Source organism: Eleginops maclovinus, chromosome 1 (genome assembly GCF_036324505.1).
Source record: "Eleginops maclovinus isolate JMC-PN-2008 ecotype Puerto Natales chromosome 1, JC_Emac_rtc_rv5, whole genome shotgun sequence".
Taxonomy (NCBI): domain Eukaryota; kingdom Metazoa; phylum Chordata; class Actinopteri; order Perciformes; family Eleginopidae; genus Eleginops; species Eleginops maclovinus.
This window is the reverse complement of record NC_086349.1, coordinates 12,994,432-13,019,956: the sequence shown is the minus strand read 5'-3', so window position 1 is coordinate 13,019,956 and position 25,525 is coordinate 12,994,432. Positions and strand designations below refer to the sequence as shown.

The 25,525-nt window shown below is 41.2% G+C and overlaps 1 protein-coding gene across 1 annotated transcript; it reads left to right on the top strand.

Moving 5' to 3' along the window:
• The first annotated feature begins 2,358 nt into the window (after nt 1-2,358).
• On the top strand, nt 2,359-22,547 carry ctnnbip1 (catenin, beta interacting protein 1). The gene is made up of 4 exons (XM_063886603.1): nt 2,359-2,564; nt 10,141-10,255; nt 10,593-10,683; nt 19,547-22,547. The coding sequence occupies exons 2-4, from the start codon at nt 10,160-10,162 to the stop codon at nt 19,603-19,605; spliced, it is 246 nt and encodes an 81-aa protein (XP_063742673.1). The 5' UTR covers nt 2,359-2,564; nt 10,141-10,159; the 3' UTR covers nt 19,606-22,547.
• Nucleotides 22,548-25,525: the final 2,978 nt, after the last annotated feature.

Here is a 25,525-nt window from a genome sequence, read left to right as displayed (position 1 = left end):
ACATCTCTACTTCTAAGGCCTTATTTTGACGGCTCTCTTCTTCCTTGGAGGCGTTCATTGCGTCCAACATCTCTTGGATGACATTTTCATTCCCGAGCTCTTTGCTGAGCTTCTGAATGTCAATTCGCAAAGTTAGATTCTGCAGGGTTATCCCCTCTTTCTCCACCTTTGCTACATTGCATTGTTTGTCCAGGATCTTGCAATGAGTTTGCCTTGCCTTGAGTAGAACAAGTTCTCCTTTCAGGCTGCCATTTTCCAAGAGAGTGGCCTCTATTTCCTCTTTTAGGATTTTGTGGGTTTTCTTCAAAACATTATAATGTTTGATCGCTCCCTGCGTCTTCTCAATATCTTTTTGGAGCTGCATTTGCTCTTCTAATACAGCCTGATGTTGAATTTCCCTCTTCTTGAATCTAGCATCCTTCTTTTGCAGGTCAATGTATTCTAACCTTAGGGTTTCACCTTGAGCTTCCATAAGGGCAGTTTGTGCCAAGGTGTCTTTAAACATGAGTTCAACAGCAATGTTATTGTTGACCCTATCCCTGAACACCCTGACCTCTCTCTGCAGTTCAGCTAAGTTTTGCTTTGCATCTTGGTGCCCTTCTTGTATGTTGTCATATTTATCCCCCAAAGTCTGAAAGCTGTTAAACTTTGTCTTCATCATGGAGGTTTGGTGGTTCAGAGCCCTTATCTGCTCATTGATACCTCCTAGCGTCCTGCACATTTCAGCGTAGTCGCTTTCGGTGTTGGTTTGCTTCATGTTGGAGGCCATTTTTTCTACAGAATGCATTCTATAAAGAGTATTCTGATAGAAAATACTTGTGTTTTTCTCGCAAATACTAGCCGTGTTGAACAGTGTGTACAGTTCGCCAAGTGATTGTGGAGTGAATAAATCATTGTTTTCAGTTCCCTTTGCAAACTGTTGGAACGTTCAGGTGACTTCAAAGCGAAAACATAGCTGCGCGATGACATCACTCAGTTCTAGAATACGGTTGGTTGATGTGAGATGTTGCCCCGGCAATGGTGAAGTGGCATTTTTGGTGTGGAGATCTAAAGATTTTCCTTCCTAAATATTTCTGGAATTCTATCTTGCATACTGCCATAACAGGTTTTATTTGTGTAAATAATCTGTAGTTCAAGGATTTTTTCTTATTTTAATAAGAATAGTAAAATAGTAACTTGAAAACAAAAACGTATTGCTGGCATTTTCTTGAATCTTTCTTTTTCTGTTGCTTTTTTTTTGTTTTTATAACTTTCTGGGTCGTAACTGAATTCCCTTACAGTTGCATAAAGAAACACGTAATCAGATTACTGTTACAGTTCTTAAAATGGTGGACAACTTGCAGGGTGACAATGTTAGTAAAAGCCTAAAAAGAGCATATTCTGTTTGTAGTAAAAGCATCCCATTTTATTTCTTTTTTGTAAACTGTACTGTTAAATAAGTACATAATAATAATAAATAAATAATAATAAAATAAATAAATAAATAAAGGTTCAGGCCTTATTTTCACATGTGCAGCTATATATATCTTTATCTGCATCCTGTTTTTAAAGTTGGTTCACTTGCAGTTCGGAGAGTAAGAAACACTTAATAAACAGTTTGCCACAGCAGAGCTAACTGATACTTATTAAGACCCAAGCCATATGTCAGCTTAATTCAATGCAGCTTAAAAAGGCTGATTATGGATGAAGGCCAGACCAACTAAAGTCAACCCTGCTTCCATTTTTTTGAGTTTCCCCGAGTGTACGAGTTTGTGAGAGTTTACAATTCGCATAAGTCTTTTGTATTCCTTATCTAATGTGTACAAACGACAGTTTTGGAAGATATGATAAAGTATGTGTACTGTTTGCAAAGTTCTTTCTTTTTTCAGGCACACATTAGTCAATAACTTGCAGATATACTTGAGCAAAGATATGTATTATATGCACAGTATGTTAAAGGTGGACCAAGACTGTTTGTATTTACAACAAAGCTTAAATGTTTTGATTCCTTTTTGTATTATGAACATGAGAAAAAGCATACGTGTGGGTTATATCTTTAAATAATTATACATGTTTAAAAAGGGTATAAAAGGTTTGATAATGAAACATTTACAGTTGGGTGGGTAATACTTTCCTTGCAGGGTAGATAGTCTAAAAACTACAAATCTACATTAGTAGCAGCCCCCCACCACCCACCTCACACACACTATAAAGTTCCAGACCAAATAAGTCGGTAAAGTAAACAAAAGTAAAACTAACTCGTCAGATAAATTAATTGGAATACAAACCACACATCCATATTGTAGTGTAGCAGCCTAAAAGTAGAAAGTTGCATAGAAATGAAAACTATTCTAGTAATGCCACCATTGGTTTGCTAACAGATCCAGCAGCCCTGTACAGCCTGTGCCTGTGGCGGCCCCGGTGGCCGGTGTCGGTACTGAAGCTCCAGCAGGACTCTCGCTGCGTCGAGCCAGTCCGCCGAAGCTCTGCCGACTGGAGGGATGTGACCCCGGAACAGGACGCCCTCGTACAACAACACACCATTCAAACAGAGCAGAGAAGAAAGAAAAGCTGGACCAGGAGGGGTAAGCTCATGTGTTTTCTTCAGGAGGCACACATTGCCAGTGTTTTTGTGAACCGATACGTGTGTTTGATTCCCGGCGTGCACACTTCTGGAGCGCGGCGGCACCTGGATGGTGTTTCACAGGAACTTCATTCAGGCTTTTGTCTCGGGCATGCTAGCGAGCTAGCTTCGGTGGTTAGCATCGGCTGCTTTACGAAAGGTAGCGCGGGTAGTAGTGTAGACCAAATAAAATGATTGTCAGGTTAAAACGTAGGCGACCTGTGAAGCCGCCTAGATAGTCGTCTAAACATGTTTTTACAAGATGGATATTGATTAAAATTCACGTCGAAGATGCACCGAAGGCTTGGTGCTCGCTAGCATGAGCGTTGCTACAGTTAGAATAGTCTACGTCCTGCAACAAGATAACAAGATCCGTTCTTAGTCACAATGTGTTTCATTCGCTTATTAATTAGAAAGACAAACCTTATTGTGTTACAGTTTGTCGTTCAGGCATTTGTTTCCTTTGTGGTTTTTTTCAGTCAGAGTTTGGCTCTTAAAACTGAAAAAACTATTCAAAACTCCAAAATTTCAGCTAACGCGAGTGTAACATTCTGCAGACCACTGAGAGCGTTATAGTTTGGTTCACTTGTAGAAGATATTGTGATGCTAAAACTGTATTAAATGTATCCTAAATACAAAGAGATTTAGCAGACTACATGCTCATGATGCACGCCTACATGTAGCGTTAAATGCAAATTACAGGGCCAATTGTCCCACTCAGTACACACCTACCAGTCAGCCAAGGAAATGCTTAGACAACATTTAAAATTCTGCTTTAGCCACAACAGCTAGTTTAAAATGTGGCCACTTTGCTTAAAATGTTCATCTTCAAGTTTTCTATTCCCATAACTCCTTCTTTAGGTTTCTATTTTTGGATCATGCCACCCATGGATGCATTGTGCCATGCTGCCTTTTACAGTCTCTGCTTTCCCCCACATGTCAGATAGTTGACAACCCTTTGAGTGGTGAAGCTGGCACCATGCCGGCTGCAGGGCATTGATGAGAGCTGCAGTCAGTGGGTATCAGGGCCTGGCCACAGGCGAGTGCTCTGAATTCTCCAGGCAGCTAGCAGAGTTGGTCATGTACCACAGTATGTCAGGACTGCCTTAGTTTGCACATTCCCCTGGATGGATTTTGCTGAGAGATTAGGACCTCACTTCCTCACAGTCAGGGCAGGTGCTCTTCAGCGGCTGCCTGATCCCTAAGGGGAGCTCATCAGCTGCCTGGACTAGAGTTTAGGAGGGAGGGCTCGTTTATCCCACGACCTTGTGCTCCGCGTTTGGCAGCGCACACTTGTCAGCCTGTCAGTATTAACTCAGCCCACGTTGTGGCCTGACACGATGATACCAACGCTACTTGGATCCATTCGTAGTTTACACACAAACACACAGTCCAAATGAAAGGGGCCTTCTGGAGAACGACCAAGTTTTTATGACTGTTGAACCGAATTCAACTAAAAGCATATTGATCTTTTCTGTTCTTTGTTTCGTGCACATTGTATCATGTATATTTTCAATGCATTGTATTGTTTCAAGCATATGGATCCGACAGCTTTCAGAATTTTATTCCCTGCCTTGATGTTGGCGCTTCTGAAATCTTTCAGCCGCTCCCCCAAGGGACCAGCTTAAGGCTGCAGCTTCTGTTTCAGTTCCTTTGTGGGACTGTGAGGAGGGAGCTAAGATCTTCATCTTAGATCATAGACCAAATTTAATTATTCTGTATAGCATGAATAACTGATAGATAACAATTAGGTTTCGTGAAAAAGTTTGCAAGATGTGATTCCCTCAATCTTGTAAAAAATAAATGCAAAAAAATGTAAATACATGTTCCTCATTGAACTGTAGTAGCATTAACAATGTACAAATGATTAAGTGTATCTTAGTAGGAGCTAAAATACGGGGAGAATGAATTATTTTTGCTATCTATAAAAGGTTTCCCTGTGACACAAGATATATATTTGTCAAAATGTTTCGACTTGATTACTGTAACGCACTTTCTGTAGATCCTCGTATCAACGTAATGTAGAAATAGCCAAAGGACAGTTAAGCACACCCAGAAACCCAGCTATGAACTAAGCCAGTACAGTTGAGCAGGATTGTTTGTCTTCATGCCTCACGTGGTGACAACAAGACATGACCTACTTATCAATCATTTTTTTCACAATCCAGTTCATCACCATTGTCCCTAAATACTGTAGCCATTGTTGTGGCACTGTACATGTGAGGATATGGCTTCACACAAAGGCAGCATGCAGACATCCAACCGGGCCTGAGCGTTTCTGGTTTATAATGTCTGCCCGTCTGGCTCACACTGTTTCAGGACCCCAAGCTGCCCCGACCCAGAGTATGTTGCTCTGTGACTGCATGGCTGCCGGTCCAACGGTTTTCATTATGTCTTCCTGCAGGCTGGGCTGGGCAGAATCAGGGTAATTCGTCTAAAACTTGTGCTGAAACATTTAGTCGATGAATCAACTGAAATAGACTGAAAATCAATGACCTAAATGGCTGGCAGTATTTTGGGGGCTAATAGTTGACTATGATTTTGATGAACCCAATTTTTTCTATACTATTAAACAGTGAGACAATATTAGTTAATTTCACAAGATAAACATTTAGATTAATTTTCATTTGGGTGAGTTACAATATTGAATTAGAACACTGTCCTAATTTCAATATGAACTCTAGTTGTTTTATTAGGTTGTGTGCCATCAGTGAAAGATAGCATGTGAGTGTGTGTACCTGCAGCTGCTCTGCTGAACCAGGTCAGGTTGTTGGCATCTCAGCTGGCAGCTCCACCAGCCGACTGAAGTTTCTCACACATTTGCTTGTGGTTGGAGCAGCTCATGATTAAATTATATTTTTCCTTCCTGGTCTCTTGTATCTGTAGTGGCTACTGACCTCTGAGTGTCTTATAGAGTTCAGATGTATATGCTTCAAACCAAACCTAGTTCTTCCGTCAGCTCTGAGGTTTGTTTCTGTTTTTTTTTCTGCTTGCCAGATTAATTTGATTTCCTAAACAATCAGACACTGTGCATCATGTGCGCTGCCGATTCCAGAGCCAACAAAAAGCTGGACAAGTGGACCGGGCCATGTGTGACTGGGCCCGTGCACTTTGGCAGCACCTGCCCTTCATGACCCTTAGCAAATGTGAGGCCCTATCACATTGCATACTGTAATCTCTGGCAGCAGATCCCCGCTGCACTGTGTGGCCCGGTCACAGTGTTGAAATGTTGTGAGAAGCCTTCTCCATGTTTGTGTTTCTCAGAGACACTAATGGAGACTGATACACAAGCATGCATAGGAAATCTGGCATGCAGAGAACAGGCGTGTCTCTATTTTTTTATAGGGGCATTACTGGACATGCCATGCATTGGCTGTATAAGGTGTTGTAGTAAACACTTAAGACATTTTAAAATTACAACGCAATACTTTTTAAACAGGGCATTTGTTGATGCTTATATTTTATTTATCACTGCACTAAAAATAAATCTGCCACTTTGTTATGTATATTTAAACTTGTGTCACTGGTTGAAATCGAGTGGTCTCTTGTAGTGCTGTGATGTACAGCTCCAGAACATTTAGGAGACCACTCCAAATGTTCTTAAATCTCAATCTCTACATGTGATGCAGCCATTATATTCCAGTGTCTGTTGAATTCCAACACAGAGACATGTTGTCAGTAGTTTATAGAATACAAAAATAATTATACTCAAACACATACCTATAAATAGTAAAACCAGAGAAACTGATCATTTTTGCACTGGTCTTTTAATTTTTCCCAGAGCTATATCTCAATATTGTGTCAACACTGTAATATGAGACTAGATATTTTTCTTTACATTATTGTAATATTCCTGGTTTTGAAGGCTACATTACAGTTACGTATTTAAATGTTCAGATTTGACCATACTCTTCTAGCTGTTTTATCATTTGCCCTTGCATGCCGAGTCATCATTTGCACATTACTGATGATTATTCATAAAAATACACTCAATGTGTAAATACTTTGTGAAAGCATCAGGTAAATCCCACAGTAATGTCTTAATATCAGCAGTGCCCACTACCAAAGGTTAGAGATCGGAGTGTGGCCCATTTGTGTTTGTTCTTAGATTTCACAGGTAAGTATCAGCGACGCTGTGCTTCAGCTGTGCTGCCCAGAGGGGCTCAATGTCTCAGCTCAACCCAACATCACAACACTGACACAGGGCGGGGGGGGGGGGGGGGATTAGGCCTCGAATCAGCATTAAAGAAAGCCTTTGATTAAGTCTAGAATATTAGCCGCCTGCGTCTGGGACTGGCTGAGCATCCCTCAAGGGATTAGTGTTGAGCCAGCCCACCTCCAGAACCCAACATCAGACACACACAAAGGACTCTGACAGGAGCCTTATTGTGGTCCTTACAGTTATTACAAGACACAAAACAGCGCACATCAGAATAATGCAGGAATGACCCAAGTCGGCTAAACGTTTTGAGTTTTTAAGCAGAGAATTGCTGCTAATTTTATAGCAGCAATTATTTACTGGATGTGTCGTATCTTCCAGATGTCATCAAAGAAGCGGCTTTGGTCTAAAGTGACAAGTAGTCATCTAGATGGACTCATTTACTGAAGTGGCAAATACAAGGTTTAGACATCTATAAATAGTTTGTCTTTCCAGAACAGGTCAATCAAAATACAGCTTGGAAATTACAGATATTATTTTACTGTTTTATGAAGATCTTTATCTTTTGGACTGAGCAAGCAATTTGAACCTCCGCTTAGGCGCTGGGATCTCTGTATAAAAATGTGTTTAATTTGTCTTTATACCTGAAGCGATTAACATCATAGAGATTTACATCTTTAAATATTTCAAAATACATGCCTCTGATAACACCTGCCAATGAAAACGTGTGTATATGGTTTTTGGCTTTGAAATCGCATTGAGCTGGGCTCCATCTCGACCCTGTGTGTTTAAAATGTTGTAATCCAGCAGTGATACTCAGGAAGCCATTGTTTAGAAGTTAAGTCTTTGGCAGAGAGGCATTGTACGGCAGGCAGCCGAGTACCATCTGGTGCATTGTTGGAATTATAAACATGGTTGGAAAGCTAGTTCGTTCAGCAGGATTGCACGGATGAAGCTGCCCATTACATAATCATATGCACAATGTTAATCACTGTTGTATACATGCTGTCGTCCAGTTCACTGAGTACCAGAGCTGTAATGTTTCCAGGTCTGTGGCTACTCTGCTGCCCAAAATAGTCATCTACATGTTTCTGCCATGTGAAATACACACAAGAATTGGACCTGACAAATTTTCCTTTCTTTTTTTTAAAGTGTCAAACATGTCACAACAATAGAAGAACATATCTGATAACCCAAACCCGCTTTTACATTTCCACGCTGTTCTACCTCCTGCCGAGATTCTCCCTATGGAATTTCCCACGCTACGTTTGTTCTTCTTATAGCAGATATTGCTTTGAAAGTTGGAGAAGATGAGATGCTTTTTTCAGGCTGGTAAGAATACAAATTGCATCTCTCAAACCAGTCAGCATCCCGGGTAGAGATGATACTAAATATGGCCAGTTTTCAAACTTCAAACGCAAACATCAGAGGATCATAAATGCCTCAGTCATGAAAGCAGAAGGCCTATTTATACAGATGATGAATGTGGAATATATTGTGGAGTATATCAGCCTTTGCAGAAGACATTGTCAAAGTTGTCAGGTCCCAAAATAAGCCTTAATATTAAAGATGTTTGTTGTGTTATCCTTGACGTTTAAAAATCTCCTCGACGAAGATGACGCCTTTTGGCTGTCATTTTTGCTTTTTTTCGCTCTTTATCCACTTATACACAGTGACGGTCTTACTCCGAGTCTTTCGAGTCGACTCTCACTGGTGCTCATGTGTTTTTATCATGCTTCATTCTATATCGCCTCACTGGTAGGTGTCTCTGGCTAGAGTCATAGCTCTTCCACGCTAGGAGCTTGGAGACGTGATCAAACGTGTCACTCCCTCCCCCTTCACCCTCGCCACCAACATCCTCCCTGGGGGTGTAGCTAGTAACTGACACCGGCAAGCTCTCTCCATCTTTTCATGTCTGTCTTGCTTTGAGACTTCAGTGTCTCTTTAATAGAACTATGCCCCTAACGCTCAGGTGGAAGTGAATAAATGTGTTCATCTTCCTTCTCTTCTGTGTCCTATGCTCAGTGTGTGTGACTGAGAACTGACCAAAAGCAAAGTGTAATTTGCTGTCGATAAACACCTACCATAGGTTGCTGTCATAATAAGGAATATAGCCAGAAGCATGGTCTCCAGCTGCTCTGATCTTGTTGAATCCACAGTGGCACCCGAACGCCAGCCAATGGCCAACGGTACCCCATTCATCCTTCTCCCCCCTCTGGGATCTGGGAAGTGGGGACGGCGAGCCAGCTCCTCAATTAAATATAACCCCACATCAAACGGCCTGTCAACATGCATTAGAGGTCCTTTGTATAGATAAGAGGCCAAAATAAATTGCCAGAACTATCATAGTCTCTGCGGCTCCCGTAGGATTTTTATGAACGATTCTGAGAGAACAAATCCTGACTTGCATACTGATATTCTCTCCATTACATCTTTTTTTCAGACCACATTCATCCCGTTAAAGATTTATTCCTCTTTTCTCTGAATTATTTCTTCTTTTCACATTTTAAATTAGCATAATTAGGCTGCATTTTAAACCGTGCTGTATGTCTCGTCTTGTTTGTGCCTTATAACGGAGATTTAATGCGACACCATTCAACCTTGGTGTGTGTGTGCTTTCACAACGGAACCTATCCCTTTTCTGTCATCCGCATTAGCTTTAGCAGCTCCTTTTATCGCCTTCTTCTCCCTCCCCCTTTTTTCTTCCCCTTTGCCTATATTTTGCATCTCTGCAGACTGACAGTGAAAATAGGTCATTAGTTAGACAGAGAATATGGGATGGAAGGAGCAGGCAGGGGCGAGATCTGTGAGGGAACTGCCATGCAATATTGATGACAGCCATTCACGCTGTGAAGGGCCAAACTGCACTGTGACTGCAGAGACAAGGCCTCTGACTGTATATATCACCATTGTTTGGACAATACAAATTAGGCAGTTGTCACGTAGACTTTATCCTGCTTTATTTAAGCTTATAAATCTGAATAAGATATGTCAGATTTACATTTGGTAATTTAAATGCAGTTAGTTTTATATGTCGTAATACATTGATGATTGTTAAAGCTAATGCCTTAACCTCATGCCTAAATACTGCCATGGATTATATGAATTATACAATGGTTTATCAACACTCCGTAAAATGCATTTGTCAGGGTTGCATTCAGTGTAATCTTTTTATTTATCTCTTTTCAAGCCTGCAGGGGTGAGTGGTCACATAAAAAAAAAAGGTTTCTAGACAAAGACTGTCAGTTTATGGCCCGTCCGATAGTGTGTCTCAAACAACCCTGTGTTTAAGTATTTCTATCTTCTAATAACCCTTTGAATGTTTGCGTAGCTGTGATTTTTCACAGCTCTTGTGTAACCTGGTTTTGTTTGTGTCCAGAGCTACAGGAGCAGGGGGGATGAACCGCGAGGAGGCCCCGGGGAAGTCTCCTGAAGACATGTACGTCCAACAGAAAGTGCGGGTCCTGCTCATGCTAAAGAAAATGGGATCAAATGTAAGTGCAGTCTTGCCTAACAAAAACTATGGGCATGCAACATTTTGGAAATCAGCAGATTTAAAAAAACTACCACATTTCCTAACAGAATTATTCTTTTTGTAAATCTGTATCTATTAATTCGGATTTTCTACAATAAAGTGTCCTTTCCATGCCAACTAACAACTGTTTTCTAAAGCTACAAACCTCAGTCTAGAAAGAGACACCATGATAAGAGGCACGACTTTCAGTGACTGAAGGACTGACTAACATTTGCATGAGAGAAACATGAATTTCAATCAAGATCACGATAATTGTTTTGTTTTATAACTGGAAACGTTAAATGTTTTCTCTTCAGCTAACACCCAGTGAAGAGGCTTTTCTCCGGAATTACGCAGGTGTGGTCCACAGTCAGATGAGCCAGCTACCACAGCACAACATAGACCAGGGTAAGACCTTGACACACACACACACACACACACACACACACACACACACACTTTATAATTATTATAGTTTGATTTTTTCATTTCTATTGATTGAAAATGTGTATTTGCCCTTACAAGGATTGAAGGCCTTTCCAGATCACATTTACTTCAGCTCACACACCCCCTCCACATGTCACTGAAGTGTTACTTTGGGCAGACGACAACATGCAAAAATCCCTTCACATGCATCACTCCTCTTGAGTGTTTTAACCCCGACAGGCTTAACGGTTTGAGGCTGACTCACTCGCTTTGTGATTATTCACACAGCAAACACTGAGACAGACTGGAACAGTGACTCAGCATCAGTGCTGCGCTGCTTCTCACAAACGGCTTAGACAGGGATATGATAAAGCAAATCACTGTTCATAGTTTGTGTCATAAGACTGTTTACCCAGTGATAGTCATGCTTTTCCAAGCCACCAGATGGCACTGCTGAGCTGTCTTTATCTCATGTAGAGGTCTTACGTTTGTCAATCCGCAAGAGGGCGCTAGATGAAAGTAATCAGTGTGTGTGGTGGCACTGCAGTTACCTGAGAAGACAGCAGCAAATTGTTTCAAAATGGGTTTCATATGTTCTGTAACTAGCCTTATCAGCGGCTTTCCAGGCTCAGTCCAAACACTGCCTTCAGATAGGAGCCCTGCCGTCCTCCTGTGGTGACCCTGCGGGGCCCGTGCCTTGCTTTGTCGCTCATCATATTGGTCTCTCCGGGGAGCTTTGAGTCAGGGAAATTGCCTGCGACATTGCCCGTGTCCTTTCCATCCTAGGAAACAATCAGAGTTGTTTGCATTGATACATTTGTGATTACCTGTGTTGGAGAAGGTTTGGGGCTTATGGTAAAACAGGGTATTAAGAAGTCACAGTGACTTTGTCTTGTTGTCCTTCACTGGTCCTTTAATTATCATTGCTTGAACCTGCAGGGTATTAAACTGCATTGTCGCGTTTTGTTAAAATCAGCCCCAATATGCAAATTGGGGTGCATCATAAGAATGAAGATCATTGGCAGAAGTGTAGATTCCATTATTACAATGTGTTTCTTAATTTAGCAGCAGAACATTACACCAGACAGGAAGGATGGTGCCTAAAAAGTGCAGCACTAAAAACTGAGTCAGCATTGATCTTAAGTCATTCATTTATGAAGGATGTTTCCTGTCTATTTGAAGCAGAGTAGACTAGCTTTCAGTTTGTGCTGCGTGCCCTCGGTCTCCGCGTTCGTGCCCTTTAGTGGATACAGGACTCCATGTCTCTGTGCAGTCAATACTGCTAAGAAGAGCCTCATTAATAATGGACGAAAACGACTGGTGAAAGGTGCTCCGAGTATGCATTATAGATCATAAAAAGTCACATTTAGTGTAATTTGGCAGACTGCCACAATCCTCGGTGTGCCAATAAATTATTTGTGGTCTGCATCATTTCCAAAGTACCGTGATTAGGCTTAATTAAGCTGAGAGTTAATCACTTTTAAATATTCAACGCTGAAGGACAGCAGTTTGTAGGTATCAGCACATTTGGGATCCTTTTGAGGTTGTTTTGAGGAGGGAATCACACACTATTTGATCTCATTTAGACTTGGTAATGGGAGGGAATAGATGAAAGGAATCATTTTATTGCCTAGCAACCTGCACAGTCATTGCCTCTTGAATTGAACACGCACAGCCTTCAAGCAAAGTGTGTAATACAACACAGTAAGATTTTATTTGAGTCATGCTGAAGTATCTTCAATTCTATAATGATTATAAAAAAAAAAGACAAACATTGAGTTTCGATGTTTGACTTGTACCATAGTGGAGGGATCTCAGGTTGTTCCCTCTGTGGTTAGCTCTGTGCTCACTTCATTATAGCGACGGCAGACCTTTCCCCCCGCCTCTCTGTATGCAGCAGCAGTACAGTCTGTCCTGGTTGACCGTCACACAGCAGCAGACAGACTCCCTCTGTGACTAGCCAGCAGATTTCCAGGCAGAAGCTGTTTTTCTGCGTCTCATCTTTTATCATTGATGAATCTTCTCACAGCAGTTTCTCCTTCAGACCTCGTACCGGCTAGAGTAGCTTCAATTTATTTAATTTTGTGTGTACATGTACGCTTGAGCAGTACCATCCAATTGTGAGAAAGACACTTTGAAAGAACAATCTCCCACGTCGTTGTGAGTTAAACATTTTTTTTGAAAAATGTCTACTTTGAGCTGTAGACATCAGGGGTAGGAATAAAATAGATAGAGAGATGCACCAAGTTTCTTTCTCAAAATATAATGCCTTTTTATGTAGAAAAAGCAATAATGGAAAATGTAAAGCCCAATTATGTACATTATGATCGCAACTCATTATTAGATAGGGCTGTTTGTCTATTTCTGATTAATAATTCTCATAAATAACTATTACATGTAAAGCTTTGAAAGTAACAAGCAGCAAAGTAATAATCTATAGAATCTAAATGAAGAATATATTGTGTTAAAGTAAATGCCCTCTGAACATTATAGAATCATAAGGGGCCTAGAGATTTCCACTACTAGTACAAATGAAACCCACATTGCTTTTTCACCTCCCCTGCTTCCCATAAAAATAGCCTAATATTGGTTTGGTAATAAAAAAGAACACTGTTTTCTTTTGTTGCTGCTCAGCCGCTGATGACTCGCCCTTTCAGCTTGTCTGATTATACCTTTTAGTCCGCTCCTCTAAAGGGTTTATAGTAACTCTCATCAACCTCCACACAATACGAGTTGGGTGACTGCTGTTAAATTGAAAAAGCATTCAGGCTGTCAGCACTGGAGCCACCATTAGCAGTGTAATGCTCCAGGCAAAGATTTTTTTAAGCCACAATATCTAGCGGTGTGAAACAGAAGCTGGTTTAAACAAACATGATGCTCCAATACCAGTGTCCTCAGGGCCTGTCGGTATAGAGCTATAGTGTCACGTGTCAGACATGGCTATGTCGATCGAATGGCTTCATGCTCAGAGGGTGCTGGAGGCAGGACATGGAGAAGTGCTCGGTTATTGATTACTCTTAGTCAAGGCTGGGCTGCATTAAAGAAATGCTCAATAGAAGTGCAGGTGTGAGAGCAAACCAAAGCTGATGTGGCGAATGGGTTACACCCTTGCTGTTGTCAGCTCATTCTGATAAGAAAACTAAGGTATAGGTGATTCAGTGTAATCCATCCTGAGGTTTTGTCATCCTTCCTCACAGCCAGTGATCGGACTGATTGGAAACAAGTCTCCTTCAGACTTTGCTCAGCTGTCAAATGTTATACTGCCTCCTTCTTGGAAAAACAAGAGGAGAAACCTACTTGGGGCCCGCCACTCGTGTTTCTTTTAAGTCTGTGGGTCATGGAATTAGCATTTGAGATAGTTTTTAATTGCCTGATTAGCATAGATGCAAATACATTATTTTGTTTTTGCAATTTAATCAGGCCATAGAGGGATTCTCCGCCAAAGGCTATGGAGCTTTTTTCTTATTCAGCTTTTTTAGCAGAAGTACCTTGATGTAGCTTATTTCTGGCAGCGTGAAGAAGGTGGGCGAGTTGAATGCTATGTTAAAATGCTGTTATTGTGATTGGAAATGAAGTGAGAACTCATTAAGTGAGGCTTGGGGTTTTTTGGGGTCCTGTGCTCCAGTTTTGCTTATATTAAATAATAACTGAGTCTCTGTGTTGCAGAGAGCTTTGACTGCTCAATACGAGTAGCAAAGAAGTTTGTCTTTCTTATCAGGCTGTTGTTCTTCCCCCTTTATCTCTCTTATTCCAGGCTTGTTATGGCTGACTACATGTCACTTTAAACAATACAGTTTGTCACAGCTAAACTTGTCTGATTTGACAGGGAAAGTGTACTCCTCCCCCCAGAAGCATGTCTTAGGGCCTCAACAAAAGAGGATAGAGGAGGATAGGGTTTCCATAGCAACCTCTGTTGTCCTGGGAAAGCTGAGGTCCCCTGGTGTTGCTGCAACGTGCTGCATCGGTAGATTGGAGCAGGTGTCATTAGGAGGCAAGCTGGAGTGCTAATTACACAGAGAGAGAGTGTGATGTACCAATCTCTCTCTCTCTCTGTACTTTTCTTACACAAATATGGCCTCTAAATGATAATGCAGCCATGAACCGTCAATGCACCATCTTGTTTTGATTTTTCTGTATTACACTCCTTGTACAACACAATCCTTTAATCCACCTTTTCAAGTGGAAACCTTTATGTGGCAACTCGGCCAGAGTGGTATTGATTCTTCATGTATCCTGTTTGTCACTCAGGCGTGAATCAGAGCCGGATTTATATAAAGATTCTGGAAAAATCCTGATCTAATTTCAGTTCAATCAAACTGATTATGAGTTTAGGGGACCTGCTCCCTAAAAAAACACCTGCAGAAGATGATTGACTTTCTTGATGTGGCCCATAAAATGTGGAATTGACCAGATCTATCTTTTACGGCTCCATTTAAAAGAGATAATGTCTCTGATAATTGTTTGCTGCTGATTGAAACTCATTTCAGAGCTAGATAAATCTCTGTAATAACACCCTGTGAAGTGAAAAACACACATCTGGCATTCCCTGGAAACTTTGTCAATCATTTGCAAAACAAATACAATCAAACTAATAACCAAGCAGCAGTTTGAGTCAGAGGACTGATCTTGCATGTACCTCTTATAGCCTTGTGAAACCTAAATGAATTATTAAAGAAGTAGAAGGTAATAGCAAAATAAAATAAAATGTATGGTGAATTAAAAACAGTCAGATGATTGAAGGCCTTCATACTTCAAGAAGAAGAAGATATACTTTATTGATCCCCTACAGGGAAATTGAACTCAGTGTGTTTATGTGACATACATGTGTTAAATTAGCCCCTCTGCGTGTTTGTTGATGTACACATTTTGAGCTGGTGGGGGGGAGGGGGGTTGCGTGTCTGTATCCTCTGAGCGGACCCTCCACAGATCATGACCTCAAATGATGGCTCTGCTCTGACTAATGCCTCATTCTCTTCCCTGCACACTGGAGTCATCATCTGGCTGCTCCTCCATTATTCAGACTGCAGGAACTCACAGGGCGCAGCGTGGAGCCTTTACTTTCAAACAAACTCCCTCTCGGTTAATTTCACAGCTTTATTACCCACCGAGGCTTCAGAGGAACTTGTGTGGTTTCTTTTGGTATCATTTCAGCCTACCTATGCAACCACATATTGATAAAGTCTAATGTGAAGGAAGACTTTGTTTGTGCTGAATATGAGGATGTTGTTCTGGCTGCTGATAGTGGGCTCAGGATGCAACTAATGATGATTTGTAATATCTCTGTTGCTTTTATATATATTAATCTTTAAAACTAACAGCGTTTCCTCTGCATCCATTTAGCAGTGGTTTCAACAACCTCTGCAGTCACAGTTAAGCCGTCACATTATACAAACACCAGAATTTAACCCTATTGCTATTTACAACTAAGTGCAGATGCTTTGGACTTCATGATTATATAATATTTATTTAACACTACAACTTACATTTTAAACATAACTCAAACATCGGCAGATATAAGACACCAATAGAAAATGATTGCCCAAAGAACCACAGCTGCAGGCTCTTTTCCAACCAACAGAACAACACCTGAAGATAATCTTTTCGGATATTTTCACATGATAAATGACGATGATCCTCCAGTTTTCTATAAAATAATTGCCTAATAACTGGAAAAGTATAACACATGTAAATTTGAGACATGGTTTAATGACTATCTCCTCTGTTTATTCATTTATTTGAGACTATTTAATCAAAACAGTTCTGCTTTAACCCATTTCCCTGGAAAGACCATTAGAAGGGGCTTCTCTTCCTCTCAAAGCATTAATGGAGTACAAATCGGATGACATGCCTGTTGTTGTTGTTATTTATGTAATCCACCATCGCTCTGTTTCCCCCCACTGCCCGGCTGGGTGAGGAGGGGATCAGTGCACAGTGGAGGGAGGGGCCGGACACAGAGCCGCATCCTTACCGAGTAAGAGCTGTTAGCTCATTGGCAGCAGCATCCACTGAGGCAGTCTGATTTCTATCTGTCGCTAGGCAACAGCTTTGAGGGACCTGACGTCCCCATCATGTTGGGTATGTGTATGTGTTAGGGTGAGGTTCACACATGACTCCCAGGCAAAGTAAAGCAGATATAGCCCAGCCGTACACTTCGATGTATTTTGAGAGCCTTTCTACTGGTCATCAGGGTCGTGTTGCTCCCTGTCCTGGCTCTGAACTGCCTGTTACACAATGTGTAACTCCTTCACACAAACGCACAAAGATTCAGACCGGCATTTATTGTGATAAATGTGTGCTAGTTTCTGCACCAAAACATCTTGTGAGTAATGCGTTTCTGCACTCGCTCCAGCTTGTGTGCTATTACATAAGTGTCTCTTGTTTGAACATCGTTATCCCCACCTGCTGTGTCAAAGCAGTGACTTTTACTGAAGTCGAACAGCTTGTGTATGCCAATATTATTTTCAACATTCCCTCTAGTTTCCTTTCCTGCTTCTTCTCTGCCATAACCTAATTTCGGTGGAGCTTTCAAGAGGATCTTGAGAGTTCATATTCAAAAGTCTCCCTCCCCCAAAAGTCTGGATCTTACCAAGTGGATCTGAAGGCAGCAGAGAAAGATGCTAATTATCTTCCCCGTAGAGATAGCCAAATGAAACACACAATTCAGTTTGCAGAGTCTGTGCTGTCTGATGAGGAGGGTCCGCCCTTTGTGCCGTATACATGTGGAAGCTCACAGTCCCTCCCTGGCCTACTTTTATATCTCCACAATAATTAAATCTAACAAGCACTCGAAGGCTGTGGCGCGGAGGTTTTTAATAGCCGACGTGCACGAGGTGCTGTGTGAAATCTGCAACCGTCTGCAGAGGTGTTGAACTCGGTGTTGATGATATTTATGTGATCTTAGCCTCTCGCATGTCTGAATGCATGCTTCCTGTAGGCTGTGGCACATAGTTGTCGTTTGCTCCTCTCGTCTTTAAGAGACTGGTATTAATTAAAGATTTTCGGAGACTAGAGGCGTAGCGGTATGTGCGTTGTGGTCTCACAATCAATTTATTTCCATTACCGAGAAGCAAATGCATTTTCACCAGGCGGCCGAGCATGACAGTGCAGGAGGGATTTTAATACTTCCCCACTTCATCTGGCAGAAGCGATTTAAGCTCTCTATTTTCAGAAGGACTGAATTTTCGAAGTGAAGTACTTGCCAAAAAGTCAGGCCTTTATGACAGAAAAGTTGGACATATGGGTCACTGAAAAAGTATTGTGTATTTAATCTTATTTACTCAAACAGAATTGGAAATGTATATTAGTTTTTCAGAGAGAAGCCGGTGTGGGCCTGTGATGAATCGAAGTCGGCAACAGACCAATGAGTGATTCCTTGTTAAACACCTGCCAGCTGATAAAGTCTCACTGTCTAGCTGGCCGCATCCTTTAGTTAACTCTTCCCCTACGAGCCTGCTGTTATGAGTTTGTCCTCATTAACTTGGTGAAAGGGAAAGAAGAACATGGGGAGAAGCAAGAAATCAAACCCTTGTGCTGTGGATCATTTCAGTCTCTACTGTCGGCCCGGGATTATTTCCCCACAGCTCAGTGAGGTTAATATCATCAGCTGGAATCTAGTATTGTTTACTGATGGACAATCTTGTGCTTATAGCCTGAGCCGCCTCAGCAGAGATTGAATAGCATTGCAGCCTCAGATCTGAGTGTTATCATGGCGGCGCAGGATGCTGCTGTCAGCGGGTCACTGAATGTGTTACAGTATCTCCCGTCGGGGCAATGTGAGGGCAGGTGGCAGCTTTCCACGACAGGTGAACATGGCACTAGATAAAATTACAGGCATGCACCAAAAGGATTTTCACAGGCGTTTTATGCCCCCTCGGATTTATAGTCACAACTGACAGGATTTACAGGCTACTGACAGGATCGTATGACCTGAAGAAAACCCGGCTAGCTTCACACAGAACAAAATCAGTTTTGAGGGATCTGACCACAAGTCGATAAACTCAAGATTCACAAGATTTATTGTCATAAGCACAATACAGCGCTCCTTCTACTGTGTGACAAACAATATACATAAAAAGAAGGAATCAAAATAAGTGCAAGAAAGTGATGCAAGGACACAATGGTGAAGGGAAATGCAGAAATAACGAAACTATTTCATGTTAAATAGAGAAAGATTCTAAAAACGGAATGTGTTGTGAAATACTGTACAAAAATTCCCAAACCATGATTGAGATTTAGTTTTTGTTTTATAGCAGTTGCCACACCTTCCCAGAGTAAATCAACTGGAATAAAGTACTTCTACTCCTGATTGAATCTCTTTGACATATTGAAATTAGAAGGATTTGCACACACTGCATTTCTGGAGGATTTGTTTATTGTGAATCAGATTTTGGCCTTCATAATAAATCAACAGTAACACTTCTAGGGTAAATGTGTCTCAAGGATACATTTTACTCCGTTTGGCTGACTCAGCAGAGTGGCGGAAGTTGCAGCTGCTAAGATTTTGCAGGTTGAGACCCTGCGCTTCAGAAGCCTGTGCACAATGCCTTTTGGTACATGTTGGAACTGCAGCTAGGCTTTGTGCACAGGAAAACTCTGTTTTTAAGGACATTCATTGACTACATTAATCATTGATACTGATTCAAGATGCACAAAAAATGTGGCATATTTTACTTCCCTTGAAATAACGCTGTTCTTGTTTTTTAAATCTGCCTATTTTGTATGCTTTTGTTGCATTGTTTTATGTTGCAGAGAGCCGGTTCTCTTACGATCTCTTTCTGTGTAATTTCATATAAACAGTGTCACTTATTTGCACGACTTGCCTGACATTGTGCTGTTTGTTTTTCAGGCGCAGAGGACGTGGTGATGGCGTTCTCGCGGCAAGAGGCGGAGGATCGGCGACAGTGACCCGTGGCCCCTCAATCTTCCTCCACTGCATCCCCTCTCCGCCCCTGTCCCGCCCCGCACGTGATCCACACAGCAACCCACACTCCACAAATGCGACACTGATGAGCTCAGGAGAGGAGGGGGCCCGGGAGGGACAGAAGAGGAGGGGAAGAGACTCCAGGAGGTCGCTGCCTCGCTCTCCCCCCCAGCCTCTTCATCCCCTCCTCACACAAGCTGGCACAACATGACCTGAGATGCACTCCAGTGCTTCACTGTGTGCTCAAGCCTTGGCAACAAGGCAGTCAGTCAAATCACTCACAGATCGTGTGGATGAATATCAAATGTAGTCTTTTTTTTCTTCCTGTGGGTGGGTTGGTTTTGTTTTGTATTATTTTGTCTGTGTTGAGACATTAGGCAGTGTTACATGATATATCTGCTGCGGTCACTGGGGGAAAGTGACTGGCAGCAGCTGATTGAAGCTAAGAGAAATAGAGTTATGGTCAAGCAGCGAGTGTGATGATTGATCGTGTAAGGGGAGAGATTTTTAATATTTTCTGCTTACCCTGATGGGGCTGAAATTGTTTTTGATTTAGCTGATATGTTATTAAGGCTTGTGTATCCTGTCACACAAGGGGCCTCATTTATAACATTTAAGGTGTATTTAAATTTAAAAAAAGGCCTAACATATGGGAACGCCATCTCCCACGCAGCATTTCTAGAGACTCTGGAAAACGACGAAACCTTTCTGAAACTTCCATGCTGAAGGCAAAGTAGCCAAATAAAGTTAATGTATAAATAACTCTACTCAGACGATTATTTTTTCTTTTATGTATAGTCCTGCATAGCCTGTGAGAAAGGTCAGGCTGCATCCATAAACATTCGGGGAACCAAACCCCTTTTTTTACGTATTTCTGGGGCGGGCCTTAACACAGGATGCAGCACCTGAGCGGCAAAATGGTAACATGCAGAAAGCAGAAGAGGGAAATGTGGAGTGAAAAGGGAGGACAATGACAGGCTTATACCCACAATCTACATCCAGTGGGTCCCGCTATTTTATCAAGTGCAGTGACTCCTGGTCACCTGTGGCTTTTTTTGTTTAATACCTTGCAAAAACAACATGTTTAAACACTTTAAGAATTTGCCTTTCTAATCCTGTGGCGCTCACTGCTGTTATGACGCTAACCTTCTCTTATCGGTGTAATAAGAAACTACCACAACGCGTCTTACTGAATCATTATTTGTGACGTTCAACAAACCTCTCTCTCTGTGGATTTGCAGTCTGATCTTTTTCCTTTGCGTGCAAATATTCGAATGGCACACAGATTGATGTGTGTGTTAACACTCGCAGCAGGCATATCATTAATCATTCATGTTTTATTATTAGGCTAGGGATTGATGTGTGAAAGGAACGCTGCATTACGGTGAAGGAGATTTTTGAGAGCACGCAATTTTCTTTTCAACAAATCTACACATCAGTTTTATAAAAGAGGCCCCTCTTGTTCTTCTGCTGCTTTATTTTGAACCGTAGGCTGTTGAAAGTGCAACAAGACCATTCTCTTGAGGAAAGCGTAAAAATTAAAGACACTAGGAGACATAATCACAAAACAAAGGTGTACACATTCTCCCCAACACTGGTTTGCAGTCGTTATGCCGTGTAACATTTTCTTTTATATTATTGTACAAATATTTGGGAAAATACAATAATTGATTGTGCCAATTGTAATTTGTGGTGTTTTTTTTATCTCTAAGATGACATTAACGTAATGATCTAAGGAAAATTGATAATATACAAGCTGTAGTTGTAATTTATTGTTTACTGAATCGACTTCCTCGAACAAATCATTGAAGAGAGAAGCGGTAGAGAGTTTATCATCAGCGGTGGCTCTTTGTTCACACTAAAATCACACAAACTCTAATTTTTAGCTACCTGTAACTAAACATGTGAAGCCAAACGTAAGAGCTGTGTGCTATTTCTGACTGTACTGTATCTCTTGCACTATGATCAATGGGATATTTGCAAAAAATACATTTTGATATCTAGCGCAGAGAGTTTATGTTTGGTTCAATGGATACAACTTTTTAACCTTGTTGTTATTCCTTCAGTGATTTCTAAAAATACCTTCTCTGTGTTAATTGACTCAACTGGAAAAGCTCAAAGGAATATATGTCAACAACATGTTTTTCTAGGGACATGCTCAATATTTAATGTGTTTTAAATACAGTTTGTTAACTTGTATAACTAAAAAATTATTGTAACGTAATGTTTTAAAGCCAAGCATGTCTGCCTTGTGGTTTATAATGTTCATTCAAGTGGAGCCGGAGACTTTTGAAGCCTCGGCACATTGACCATTGTTTGTACATTCTCGACGTTTGTGGAAGCTACTAGCTCTTTTAAAATGTTTCAGAAAAAAAACAAATCATTTTTTTATGGTTAAAGTGTTATCCATTATTTGTTGTTTGCAATAACTTCATGTGAATGTCTTCAGCAATCGTTGTTCGTGTAATCAGCCAACAGATCTATCGCGCTGTCCGCCTACGACAGACATTTGTCTTTTTACGTTTACTTAAAAAACAAAAACATTCTTTATTTGTCTATGCATTGTTTCTCTCTTTTAAAGGTGTCTTACTGTACATTTTACCTATCAGGTTGTTCTGCAGCCTTTAGTCAAGTTGTGAATGAAGTGTGTGTTTGAGTGTGTGTGTGTGAATGTGTCATCATTCAATTTGCTACCGGTTTTTGTTTTTCAGCATGCGGTTGCGTTTGACTTGGATCGATGTATCTTTTTACTGTGATGACCTTGCCTAATTGTCCTATTTTTTTGCGTTGCTTTTTGTATTTTATTTTCCTCTCAGTCGACATTGATTAGTTGGTTTCGTTTTGTATGGCTGCTGACCATGTCTTGACTTAATGCTTCCAAATCCTATACCAACTGAACCATTAAAGATATTTTAAACAGTGCAAAGTGACCTTCCCTTGTTTTCTCCACAATTGAGTTGAACTTCTTCACATATACAAGCTCCAACATTAGAAACGTATCTTTGCATAAATGCTAGCTTGTCTGATAAGGCCTCACGCTCGCCATAATACGGGTAAAATCATGACTTCTTTGATCCTCTTATCAACCGTATGGGCAGGGGGGAAATTGTACTTTTGTTTGATAAGAGAAAAATGCAGTTTGTCAACAAAGACAAGTCTGCATAGTTGATCAAATCTGAAATCTTAAGTCCAAGGAGGCCAACGATGACAAAACAATTTACTAAAGCTCCACTAACCGGGGATTTCAAACATAATTAGTTTTTTAATTAACTGTCAAAGTTCAAATGTTTCCCTTAATGGGGAAAGCCTGTGAGCTAGTTCAGGCAGTCAACTGGAGCACAATGGTACAGTTACACGTGACGCGCCTCGTCCCTCATACAACCAACCAAGCGCATTCTCCTAAACCTGCCGTCTATTTAAGCTGCCAGATCTGCCTGCCTCTTCCTCGCTAATGCTGCTGCTGCTTCCACGTTGCCTTTGCTTGCCTGCCCATGCTTCCACCCCAGCATCCACCTGTGGAGTGATGATGCCCGAGTTTAACTCAGACTATAAGCTGCTTCTCATAAACATAACAGAGAAACATGTGAGTTGTCTGATTGAATTCTGCTAATCATTCTTTATCTGAGTTACCCACATTGACAATGTCATCATGTACTTTTTATATTAACTGTTTGTTCTCATGCACACTGTGATGGAAACGTCTGAAGCAATGGAGACAAAACTCAGAGAGACACAGGGAGAGCTGGAACTTGATGGCAAACACTGAAGGTTTATTATGAAGTGACGGCCGGAGAATTGACAAGATATCTGCTGCAAGCCACGAGGTGACACAGCAGTTAGCAAACCAGTTCTGAAGATTTCTCACCCAGTCCCATGTATTTAGCTGGTACTGAGAGAATAATCAACATACTGCAAAACTAAATAAAACAGGCAAAGCACTATAACACCTCTATCAGGTGACGCCAACAGGCAGGAATAGGGAGACAAAACACTGAGAGCACAGCACCCCAACATCGCTGTGCTCAGTGAGGGCAGCAGAAACAAAGGGGCCAAGGAAAATATTTCCCCAGCACACATTCTTGGCCTTTCAGCTGCACAAAGACTGACAGTTCCAGCAGCGGCATCATAAGCTGACCGTCTGTGTGAACTTGTGTATATTGTATAAAAACATGTTCCTGTCAGGTGTTTTCAGGCAGATGTTGAAATTAGGTGCTGCCTGGTCATGAAGTTGTGACACAAGGCTCTGTGTTTCTCCTGTGCTAATGATGAACATCTGTTCACTGTTCCCAGGCCTTCTTCCACAGATGCATGAAATCCTGCGATTTAGAGGAAGAAAGCTCTGGGAATAACACGCCAGCTGTCGGCATATTTTTCAATATTCATGCAGCAATTTGCACTCAATTTATGTCTTTACTGACATTAAAGCCTCTTTTTCTCATGAAAACAAATTCCTGCTAAGAGTCTGAACTCCAACCTTTGGTTTTGGATCCTGGAATGATGACTATGTATCAAAGCCTTTTTTTAGTAATACCATAGTTGTGTGAATTCAAGGTAAAATTGTCTTCCTCTTCACAAAACAAAGATCTTTCTGCAAAAACAACAAAAAAGCCTGCTGGCGATTTACATTATAAGAATGTTTTAAACCTTTACCTCTACGACATAGAGAGACACAATGGTGTCCAACCGTCATTTGATTGTCCTCTGCTGGCTGAAATGTGGACTAAGTGCAGCATGTGAGACACATAAGCTCCCTCTCCCTCTCGCTCTTTGTACACGTGAGCCTGCTTGTGTTCATTTGATGTCAGACAGATCAGACCCACAGCACGACACACAGCACCAGCCAGCTGATAACTGCCACCAGCACCATCATGTCACGTTATGTAAGTGTGTGTGTGTGTGTGTGTGTGTGTGTGTGTGTGTGTGTGTGTGTGTGTGTGTGTGTGTGTGTGTGTGTGTGTGTGTGTGTGTGTGTGTGTGTGTGTGTGTGTGTGCCTGGACAGCATACAGCAGTCGCTCTGTGGGTACACGCTGACTGATGAAGGTTGTTTAAAAAACTTCAGGGTGACACATGACCACTTTCACTAAGTGTTTGGAAAGTCAAGTTTAAAGTGTACTTAAAGAGGAGCGAAACCACCCAGTGAAACTTAAAGTGGTTTCATGTGATTTTTATTTTTGGACTATCAAACACCTATACTCTGAAAAGGTGGCAGTAAAGGGATTGCTGCTTTACAGAGAATGGTGTCTGCGGGTTTTATTTCAAATATTCTTCTATTTAGGATTAATAAACCATTGCAAATGCACTGGATCCTGTGAAAAACGCATTAACAAAACAATAAACCTTAACTCCTGAAAAGCTGATGTATGGAGATGCATGATTATTGTCACAAGACAGAAGCACTCATGTTTACCTACAAACTAACTAATTGTTAAATAGGTTGTTTTTTAAGACTTTAGTTCAGGTATGTAGTAACATTTTCTAGGATAATAAAGGCTAGTACTGCTGAACTCAGTATTTCTCAAATCTTGACAGAGTATAATCAACATAATTGGAATAATTGGATATGCCTTTATTTTATAAAGTTAAACCACATGAGTGTCCTGACCCGTTGCTAAAATAACTCCACCCCATACATTTCAGAGGAAGGTTATAGCTTTACAGCCCAAATGAATGTGATCAGCTCCACCTTTCATCTTCAAAGCCTAAAAAAAACCCAGTGTGCAGCAGCTCCAGGAGCGAGGGAGGTGACTCCCCCTCCCATCTTATGACTCAACATTATTAAGTAAAAGCCAAGAGTGATCCACAGAAGAGTAGGGAGAGGCGTGCAGCCTGAAAGGGAACCTGCATTGGAGTAATGCAGCACTGAACGAAACTCTGCAGATACACAGTGGTCCCCCCATACCTCA